This window comes from Cryptotermes secundus, unplaced genomic scaffold (genome assembly GCF_002891405.2).
Source record: "Cryptotermes secundus unplaced genomic scaffold, Csec_1.0 scaffold1799, whole genome shotgun sequence".
In the NCBI taxonomy this organism is placed as follows: Eukaryota; Metazoa; Arthropoda; class Insecta; order Blattodea; family Kalotermitidae; genus Cryptotermes; species Cryptotermes secundus.
In genome coordinates this window covers 649,026-660,598 of record NW_019721788.1, presented here as the reverse complement: position 1 = coordinate 660,598, position 11,573 = coordinate 649,026, and the positions used below count along the sequence as shown (strand labels likewise).

The 11,573-nt window shown below is 40.4% G+C and overlaps 1 protein-coding gene across 1 annotated transcript in view; it reads right to left on the bottom strand.

Annotated features, from left to right (window-relative positions):
• Positions 1–2,380: 2,380 nt before the first annotated feature.
• Positions 2,381–11,573, bottom strand: part of LOC111861211 (probable ATP-dependent RNA helicase DDX27) — a 55,930-nt gene continuing 46,737 nt past the window's right edge. The window contains exons 12-14 of the mRNA XM_023845600.2: positions 10,562–10,807; positions 7,124–7,205; positions 2,381–2,754 (exon numbers count right to left, since the gene is read on the bottom strand). Coding sequence (XP_023701368.1) covers positions 2,622–2,754; positions 7,124–7,205; positions 10,562–10,807 — 461 coding nt within the window. The 3' untranslated portion in view covers positions 2,381–2,621. The remainder of the gene's footprint in view (positions 2,755–7,123; positions 7,206–10,561; positions 10,808–11,573) is intronic.

Here is an 11,573-nt window from a genome sequence, read left to right as displayed (position 1 = left end):
TGTAAATCAGTGATAGTGCTGTATTAATTGTAATTAAGGCAGACTGGAACCAATCCAATCATCCGAACTAGAACCCACAACTACTCACCATGCGTACACTCCTACTCATGACAATATTTATAGTCCTTGCCTGCAGCTATAAACAAAACAGCACTGTGGCAAAAAAAAAATATACACCCAACATTTATAAAACTAAAACTGTTTCTTTCATATGTACAATCATTTTAACTAGTATTAATCATTATTAGACAGTAAACTGCATTTTCATCACCATGTTGACTGCATATACCCTTGGACATTATTAATTATAAAATTTGTCTTCTCCAGAAAGCTCAGTAGCTTTACATATATAATAGGGTTTAAACATGAGTATGCCTCAGTTGTATGGCATAACCTTACACTCCTAGATTAAAATATAGTGTGAACATTTTTTCAGTTCAATATACTGCATATACTAATTGATTCAATATTGAATTCTTCAAGACAACACCATTATTCCAGATAACATAAACTTCATGCTTTACTCCTTATTGTTTTTAAGAACAAAATTATATGTCCCTGCACTGTGAACAATTGGTATTCATGTGCACACAAGGCAAATCAGAGAACATTCCATTTTCTGTGTATGTAGTGAACTAAGATTTACGCCTTCTGGTGGGTGTTCCATTGCTACTAATGGTATTCACAGATTTTGGGCTTGCCACCAGAAAACATTCTCATAAAGGACTTATTATTAGTCCATGATTTATTTAATCCGTCTTGCAGTGCATACACTCATTTATCTCCTTCTCTCCCTCGCACTATAACAACACCCCACCCCCTACCCCCACCACATCATAACTCACTCAAAACGAAGACAGAACACACACACATACCCAGGAAGCCCAACAGTATAACACACGCAGTCGCAGGAGCACGACACAACAAAAGCACAGTAAGTATTATTAAAAAACTATAATACCACAAGTATTAAATAAAACACGGAACGCGGTATTAATGAATAAAAAATTCACGTTACAGACACACAAGATAGTGAAGGAGTGCTCCAACAAAGGAGAATGGGCGTGACTGACGTAGTGAGGGGCGACGTAGCGATGTGGTATCCTGAACAATTTTAATATTTTTAACGTTTGACAATGTATATGATAGATACATATTTTAGTTATTTTAATGTGTGAACATGGCATGCAATGAACTGGTTTGACGTGGATAAGTAAGCACCTGAAGATGGCATTATTATGCCGAAACATGTAGTGCGAGGGAGAGAAGGAGATAAATGAGTGTATGCACTGCAAGACGGATTAAATAAATCATGGACTTAAATCAGTGCAACAGGACGCTAAAATACAACATGACTTATTATTATTTTTATTGTTATTCATTCTCATGTATTTTGTTATATTTCATTTCAGGGCAATATCAGTATTGACTTTTAAAATAATTAACATATTTTCCATCATTTAATTTACCTGTACAACTTGGTAGGCCATAGGGAAAACAGTGGCCTTTTATGCCAAAATCTCAGATTTGTTTGCTGTGGATTCTTTGTCTCCCAATTTTCTCAGAACTAAATTAAAGGAATACCATGCTGAAACTTTATTATCACCAAGTATCTGCCCCCAAAAGGCACTCTCCATCACAGAAGAGGATTCCTTCACTCTTAACAAACGGGCAGAAAACATATGGGCAGAGGTATTAATGAGAGGAAGTGGAAGAAGAAAAAAAAAGGAAGGGAAGGAGAGAGAGGATAAAGGGGCACATACACGTATGAGTCTGGCTCGGTGAGCTTGAGTCAAGAGCTGGGCTCGGATTAATTTCACCACGAACGCATGAGCTGACTCCCAACTTTGCGACCCACACACGGATGAGTTCGGCTCATTGGAACCTGAGCTGAGCTGAGTTGAGCTGAGTTGAACTCGCGAGCCAGACTCATACGTGTATGGGCCCCTTAGGTCTACTCAATATCATCACTGTCACCTTATTTTCATTACAGATAATTGTATAAATAACTTTTCTTTTGTATGTAAGCTAATTATAGCAGATTATAAGAACTGCAGGCTACACAGATAACAAAATATTGAAGACAATTTAGGAGAATTAAAATTTTGATAATAAAATTTTGCACAGAATGAACAAATGTCTGTAAGAGGAATAGAATCCAGCAGAATATCAAAACATATCATAGACTACAAGCATATGGGAAGAGATATTTCGAAAGACTGAAGTGATGCCATGAAAGGCATGAAACTATAACAGGTCAACGGCCTACTATCTGGCTGGATGATGGTTGGTAACAGCACACTAATCTGTTTCTAAACTAAACATAAGGAAAGAAAAAAAATTGCAATTATTGTTGGGAACAAAAATGATGATTTTAAACTGAATATGCATTTTCATCTTTAATCATATGTATACATCACAACAAATCTCATTTAAAAAATTCAAGATACTCTCTTCTGTGATGTGCCATGCAGTTTGAGAGACAGGCATCAATGTTGCCCTGAAGATTTAGGCAGCAGTTTCTCCAAAAAAATTAGTACCTACTAAACTATATGGCATCACAACCCAGCAGATCATAATCTTATATTTACCACTGTAAGAGTGTCAAATACTATAATAAGTCATCTGTTTTTATTACTTTTCTTCTTTTGGCTGAAAACTTTTCCATTTTTCTTTTGTCCAGTCTTCTGTTGGCCAAATGTCTTTACAGCTACTTTTTTATTCAGTCTGTCCATCTTCTGCTTAACATTGGCACTAGAATGAAGTACAACACAGAATAAGACAATTATAAAATAAGAACACAGTGTAACAAGAGCTATAACTACCCCATTCAATCTTGAATCTTGTGGATTTCGTTTTGCTTCAGAACTTAAACAAGAAAATACAAACAGGTTGATGCATGTTTGTGATCTATGCTTGCACTGACAGAGGCCATAGTTGCTCTCAGTGTCAGAGTGTTAATCATCAAATGACTAGCAATACTTACCTGAACTGTTTTCATGTAAAAAGGAGGAAGAAAGGAGGAGCCGAATGATGAAAAACAAACAAAAGTAATATAAAATAAATTAGAAATTAAAAAAAAGGTATAAAAGGGACAAGGAAAGGGGATGAGGTAACTGTTGTAGTGTAAAGAAGAGGAATGACAACAGGACGGCCACATAAACGGATGTGAAACAATTGCGGGAAACAATTTTTCTTAGAGACAAACATACTGTACTAAAACATCAGAGAACATGACAAGTGACAAGACAGCCTGTGATTATTACTGTTAGTTGCAGATGCAATAGACAACTGAGTGTAAAGAATTTAATACATCTTAAAATCGGTGGAAACCCCTCCAGGATGGCTGAATAGCCAAAACATGTAAAATGGAATCGATCATGTATTGTTTAAAGTAACATGTTGTATCATATGTTTTCTTAACAGGGTGATTATACAGTATTCCCCTGTAATATGCTATCAGCAATACTTGTAGGTGATTAGTCACCGGTTTCCAGCTGTGATGACTCAGGTTTGATTCAAGGTAAGGGTATGTGGGAGTTGTGGAAAGACTGACAATGGTGTGGGTTCTTCTCCAAGTACTTCTGTTTGCCTTGCCAATTCTCATTCCATCACCTGTTGCATATTCATTGATCCTACCAGCTAACATTTAGTTTCAATACCAACAGCACCATTCAGTAACCAACTTAAACAAAAATCAATACTTGTATGGTGTTACTGTTGTAACTGCCTCAGTGAAAGATGAGAGTGAAGGCAAAGGTCACACTTCTACAAGCGTACTGCATCAGTCTGCCAGGTGACACCGCACTGTGAACATGCACTGTTTTTAGACGAGTGCTTTATTAACTGTGTGTTCCGTTTTGTCTGATGGATGGCAAAATCAAGCAATGTGTCTGTATCAAGTTTTGCATGAAGCTTGGTAAATCCACTAACCAAACCCTTGAAATGTTTCATGAGGCTTTTGGAGAACATTCTTTAAGTCAGACAGTGGTTTTTAAATGGCATTCATGTTTCAAGGCCAACTGAGCGTCAGTTGAAGATGAAGAATCTTCAGGACGACCAAGCACCAGCAACACAACAGATAGTGTTGAACTCATCCACAAAGACTGTTGCCAAACAATCCATAAGCTTGCAGACACTGTTGGGATCAGTCATGGAGTTTGCCAGGAGATCTTAACAGAAAATTTGAACACGCATTGCACTGTCAAAAAGTTTGTTCTCTGACTCTTGATAAATGAGCAAAAGCAGCAGCACATAAACATGCGTCTTGAACTACGAGAGAAGACTAACGAGGACCAAACTTTTACCCATATCTCTAGGATCATAATGGGTGATGAAAGTTGGATTTATGGTTATGATCCAGAAACAAAGAAACAACTGTCACAGTGGAAGAGCCCACAATCATGAAGAACAAAAAAAGGCAAGGCAGGTCCAGAGTTCAACAAAGAGCATGCGTATTTTTTTTTCAATGTGAAGGGGATTGCTCACTGCGAATCTGTTCCTCCTAATACTACGGTCAACTTTGACATTTTCTGTGATGTTTTGAGATGTTTGAGAGAAAAATGTGTGACAAAAAAGACCCATACTTTGATGAAACCACAATTGGCTCCTTCATCATGACAATGCGCCTGCCCACATGTCCCTGAAAACCACAGAGTCTGTCACTATGAACAACATGGTTATCGAAGAAAGCAGTCTTCTGGGATGTGGTGCCGTGTACATGTTGTGTTAACTAACATTTCGGAGGAACGTCGGTTAACACAATATGTACATGGTGCCACATCCCAGAAGACTGCTTTCTTCATAGTCACCGCCGTGAAAACCTCAAATCTTACATGGTTATCGTTCCCCATCCTCTCTACTAACAGGACTTGGCCCCCTGTGATTTTACTTTGTTTCCCAAATTTAAAATGAAACTGAAAGGATGACATTTTGAAACAGTTCCTGACATCCAAAGGAAATCGCAAGCTGTATTTGACAGCATTAAGGATAATGACCTCCATGGTGCTTAGGAAGCATGGAGAAAACTATGGGATTGCTACATATATTCCTATATTCTGAAGGAGATGACAGCCAAAACTGAGTGAGTCTACATCTTTTTTGATGTAGTCAGGGAACTTTCTGATACACCTCATACATGTATATCAGAAAGTCTGACATGAAATATAATAACAACCAGGTTATGAGATTTGAGAAATTCTTTGAGAGGGAAAACACAATGAGTAGGGGGAGGGGATCCTGTTCTGTCATTACTTTAGATGAATTACAAACATGATTCTTTTCTTCTGACAACATTCACACCCTTGCATCTCTGCTTAAAAACTCTGCTGCAGACCTAACTAACTGACCGACCAAGAGACCAACCAACCAATTATATCCATGGAGCTGAGGCCTTTTTGAGAACCCAATACTTGCTGAGCAACTCAAGTATTTCCCAACATTTGGTGGAATCAGAAGGTCCATTACTATGTTCACAAAAGCCCTCCACTGGTCCTGATCCTGGGACAGGTGAATCTAGTCCACTTCACTCCATCCTATTTCTCCAAGATTCATCCTAGTATTAGGCTTCCACCTATGTCTAGGCCTTCATAGTTGTCTCTTTTCTTCTGGCTTTCCCACCAAAATCCTGCACACCCATGTTCTTCCCATGCATGCTACATGTACTGCCCATCTCATCCTCCTTGACTTGATCATTCTAAAAATATTTTCCGAACAGTACAAGTTATGAAGCTTCTCATTATGTACTTCCCCAGCACCCCTACTGTTTCATACCCCTTTAGTCCAAATATTCTCCTAGCACTGTTCTGAAAGAAGTGGAGTAGCTATAAAATAACCGGACTGATCTTTTTGCCAACTCCCTGTGGCCTTGGCTCTGTGGCTCTGTCAGAATTATGTTAAATGTTAAAGTAGAGCAACGTGTCAATATCAAAATCCTCGCAAAACTTGGAAAGTCTGTTACAGAAACATACAGTTTGTTGATGTAAGTTATTTCTTACTGAAAACCATCATGACACAACAATCGATAATAGTGTAAGTAGCTCTAAGAGATACTTTTGCTACATGGTTCGGCCTTCAAAAGGCCATCATCAGGCAAATACATTAAAGTTTCTGTTACTGAATTGCATGTCAAATACAGGATGCAGTGCCAAACTTCCAAGCATATACAAGGGTATAAAATGATATGAGTGAATATAAAATATAGATTACAATATTTTTTTTTAAAAATTCGTTTAGTGGGCGGTGGAGTCCAAGTGGGTCTACCTGGCACAGCGGCCGCTAATTGGCCTATTGTAGCCTGCCCCGGGTGATTATGATGATGGAAAATTTGGTGGAATGAAGATTGGCAGGGAAAACCAAAGTACTTGGAGAAAACCCGCCCCAGCGCGACTTTATTCACCACAAATCCCACTTGACCAGACCCGGGATCAAACCCGGGCCACCCTGGTGGGTAGCCAGCAACTAACTGCTTGAGCTATGTCGCGGCTGTAATTACAATTAAAGTTGAAGTTTTAAAATAACCCGTTACACAGTCAAAAGTATAGTTAAAAGTTATATATGCGATGGTATTTGGAAGTTGGCAGTTGTAATCGTAATATATGTAATGTTTATGTGGATATATTATATACACAATGACTGATGTGGTGTTCAGAGGTCCATTGTTATGTTGTATTTTATTATTTAATATTTGATACTATTTGATGGGCGACTCCGTTGAGTAAATGTCTGTTCTGATGGGGAGATTGATTACAACTGATTTGGGATGTATGTCATTATGGAAGTTTATGGTGATGAATGTCTATTTAGTACTCAAATTTGCAAGTGGTTCAAAAGATTTAAAGAGGGATGGCGAGGGATCGAAGACAATCCACGTCCTGGTCGGCCTTGACATCAAAAACAGATGCTAACATTGAAAAAGTTGGTGAAATTGTTTGAGAAAATCGTGTGAGCATTCAAGCAGCTGCTGAATTAGCTAACATTGACAAAGAAAGTGTTTAACAAATTTTACTGGAACACTTTAACATGAAAAAAGTGTGCTCGAAGATGGTGCCAAGAATCCTCACTCCTGAGCAAGAGGAAACCCAAATGAACATTTATGAAATAATAAAAAAGAATGAATACATACTCATATCTCATTCGTTTGGCTCCCTTTTCACTCACATCTGTCAAATCAATGGTAAAAGATGACTTCTTCCTCTTCAATGAACCTGTAACAAATACAGAACTGTTAGCATGTATTCAAATTAAAACAACCAAGACAAAAAGCAAGCTATCCCATAACAGGCAGTGGAGGCCCTCATAACAGAAATAACTAAAATATCAGCTTTAACTGAACACTACAGTAGCCCCTTGTTTATGGGAACAAGTCACCCCAACTGCTTCCTCATGGCAGTCCCTCAAACCAGCAGGCTTACTTGGCTGACTAAAGCTCCTCGCCCACTAGAGCAGTATGGTTAGCAGAACAGTGCAGTGCCGTTGTAGTATGTCTCCAGCGAGTGCACCCACTGCAGGCGTGTAGCGTCAGAGACGGGACCGAAAGCGTTCCCCCCACCAAAGTTGTTACCCACTACGTTTACCCCTCCAAGTTGAACCAAGTCCGCTTTCGTGCAGTCTTGCGCTCCATGTTGTACAGAATATTGCAATGACCGACTCGTCTTCGGAAGAAGAAACGATCTGTGTAGCTATGATGCTACAAGAGGATCAGCCAAAGCGAATATGGGTGCACGATATTAACAAGAAAAGAAACAAATTCGGAGAGTTCCACACGATATTTCACANAAGGCTTATGGGGGAGTGGATGTATAGATCCACATTTTCTTGACCCTACCGGGACTCGAACTCTGACCCCTCGGTCGTCCAGCCCGTAGGCAGTCGCTATACCTACTACGCTACCGGGGCTCATGTGCATGGGAAGCCTACTGTAGACCGTGGGTTAAAACATTATATATGCAATTTGTTTTCATTCATGTATTGCATACTAATTATTAGTCTACCTGATTCGTTCAGCGTTTCGCCAATCTCTGTCCAAGCGTTTTCTCTTCGCATGCTGTCATAATAGTAGGCATGACTGCAGTCGTAGAGGATATTGTACTCTTGTACAGTGGAGATTAATCTTTCCTTGAACGCCATGTCTTGCCTCATTGACACTCAACCCAGGAATGACAAAGCGTTTTGGTAGGTGGAAGGGGGATGCGGTGTGCCGCCATGACACTGCTGTGCAGAATGTTTGCCTCTTCGAGCAACGGAGGCGATACTATACTATACTATACTGTGCTGTACTGGCACGACCCTACTCTAGTGGGCGCACTTCCATTTAAATACACGGAGAGCAATGCGTCTGCAGCCTTCGCTCTGCACTGCGCGGATACGACACTGTGCTAGTGGGCGAGGACCTTAAGACTGGTACCCTAAGGTAAGGTGTGAGCTACCATGCTAAGGCCATTGGGATACAAGGAAATATCCCACTGTAATCTCTCAGGGGATCAGGATGAGGCTTTCTGTCAGTAGAGGTAAGCAATCTGACCTTTGAGAAGTATAACTGGACTGGTTACCAGAAGTGGCCAAGAAGAAATTGCCTCATATTAAGGAATTGAGGGCTTGGCTGGATTCAGCTGGGACAATGGCAAGGGTTCTGATAGCCTTGCTGGCAAATGACAGATGGGCTACAGGTTTTCCAATCATCAGTATCCTACAGAAGAAAAATTATGCCTGCACTGGATGGCCCAGCTGTGTGGTCTCCACTTGCTATAGAGGAGTCTGCCTGTGCAAGAGGGCTCAGTTACTGGGTCTACTGCTATGGGAATGGCCAAATCTCTCAGGGGTTGTAAACCACACATAATTCACAATGGATTTCTGGAGAACTAATGTATTTATTATGAAGAATGCTGACAACAGCGTGAATTTTGCAGCTGGCACGATTACCAATTACAGGACACATCATAACTCACTCTGTAGAGACAAGAATAAACACTAGGTGACTAGTTATGTGATGGTTTACAAGGCACTCAGTCATGTGATATTACCTTGCATGCAGGAGCTTTTGCCAGCTCCTACATTAGTTGCCTAAAATAAACAGAGGTTACTTTCTGAATAACAAAAATGAGTACCAGAAATTAATTAAATAATTTTCCTGGGGAGTAAAGCGCGGCCGGCGTGTAAGGCTGACAACCTTACCACCATCTTTGAGCCGATTGTCTAGAAAATGTGGGACCCTCAACGTCTCACAACCCTATGGACCTTCACGGCCTGGTACAGGGACAGCTTTACTTACCTTCTGAATAGTCCTCACATATACACTTTCATATGTGAAATATTCTCACATTTCAAATAATGATGGAAGAAAAAGATATAGAAGCTGACATTTCACAATTACTGAGTCTGTAATGCCGCTAAGGTTACGTACATGTAGATATAGTTTTTGGGGAAAAATTGGAATAATAGTAGCTAGACTGTAAGATTAAGAAACAGCCATGATGAAACAATTCAGGAAGCTTAGGTCTACAAAGAATTGTAACAGGGAATGCCTGAGTCATTAGAATGCTAACCCGGCAGTGTAATAGCGCTGACATTGAGGAAGGAGCTATATGAAGTGGGTCATAAACACTATGGCAGGAGGAAAACGCTGAGTCGGAGGAGGCGGTAGACCCGAAAGAGTCAACCCCTTCTCGAGGGGCAACCAATGAGGGAGGCCAAAATCACGTCAGAATGGGCAGGCAACCTACCCGGAACTCAAAGAATCTGCAAAGAGAGGTTATATAAATCCTAGAAGACTTAATCAAAAAACCTTTTGCCTTTAGACTTTTGATTGATATTAAGTAACTTAGAGTTCAGGGGAGGCTATCGCCGAGAGAGCGATGGCCGTGAGTGTGCGCTGGTTGCTGATGACGAGCATCTTCTTCCTCATCTCAAGTAAGTGAAACCATCTTCATATAGCCATGAACATTAAGTGTAACAGTGATAAATTTAAAGTGTAAAACCACAGGGAAAGATAGGCTAGATTGATTAGGTTCATCAGTGATCCCAAGGCGTAGAATACCCGCCAGTAGGGTGACAGGAGGTAGAACCAACGATGACTGCAGGTTCATTATCCAGTGTAATACAACCGACAAACGTCGGCACAGTGTGTGTATAGTGTACATAACGACATAGGTAAATAGAATAGGATAGGAATGTGTAAGAGTTTAATTCAACCCAACATTTCCTTAAGTGTTACCCTCTTCCTTGACGACTCCAGGACCTCCCAACGCTCCGGCGAATTACGAGTTAAGCCAGGACAGGGATGCAAGCTATGATAAGTTTACGAGATTTCTTGAAAATAACAAGATGGTGGCAGCATACTAAACAGGGTGACAGAGCGGGATATTTCCACGCCCTCTGTCACATCGGCATAAGAGAGGTGTACCGGCGGCTTAAGAGAGGTACAGTGGTGGAAGCGGTGGAGGTACCTCCACCTCACGCCATAACAGAGTCAATAAAAAACCCATAAACCAAAGAAATTTCTTATAGCCTGTCCAAAGCAAAATTCCTGTGATAGCATAAGCATTATAAAGCTTCTCAGACTTACTTGTCTTGCCTGAACCATGCACTTTGTGATCAATTACTGCTTTGATCTTACGAGGCCTTTCCTTTTTCTTTGCAAGACGAGCTTTCAGTGCTATAACTTTACTGATTTCTGCCCTTGCCCTCTCCTCAGGCGCATCTTTATTCTTTCCACCTCTTTTACCACGTTTGGATTGTTTTGCTTCTTTGGTATTACTGCCTTGACCTTCCTTCCCTTTTTGACCACTTGGATCTAATAACTTCAAATTTTCTGCAAAACAAAAGTAAATACATCATTAATCCAGAACATGTATACATACATCTTCTGCAAATCTGCATTTTTTATTATGTGGGAGAGTCAGTAAACAGGTCACAAATGAAGTACAACAGCTGTAATGGATGTAATAGGTTTTCTGTTTGTACCACTAGATAGCAGCGCAGTCCAGCGTCATGACAGTGTAGGTAGCAGGTGCTCATGCACATGTTCAGATGCCAATTTCAGTAGTCAAAATGGCGACCATGCTTGAGGAGTATCCTACCGAAGAGCAGTGTTCTGTTGTGCCTTTTTTGTTGGCAGGACTTAATGCAAAGGATATTCAGAAAGAAATGTTTCCTGGTTATGGTGGGCAGAGTTTGTCATGTAAAGTGGTTCACAAATGGGCTGAGAAATTCTCTCAAGGATGTCCAAAATTTTCACACGATGCCCAACCTGCTTGTGATAGAAGCAACTCTGCAGTGGGTGGAAGAGTTGATTCGAGCTGACAGGAGGATAACGAAAGACGGTGTAGCGACTGCACTAGGGTGTTCCCATGGTTTAGCATACAGATTAATGTATGATCATTTCGAAGTTTCCGAAAATGTGCACATGGTGGGTGCCCAGAGAACTGAAGGATGAAGAAAAAATGAACCACTTGGGTCTGTCCTTGCAACATCTATTACAGTGTGCAGATGAAGGAGAAGATATTGTGGTGTAAAGACCTATTGATAAGCAGCGACTCTGTAAACAGTGGCTGTTGCTAGGTAATGCCTGCGGGGGG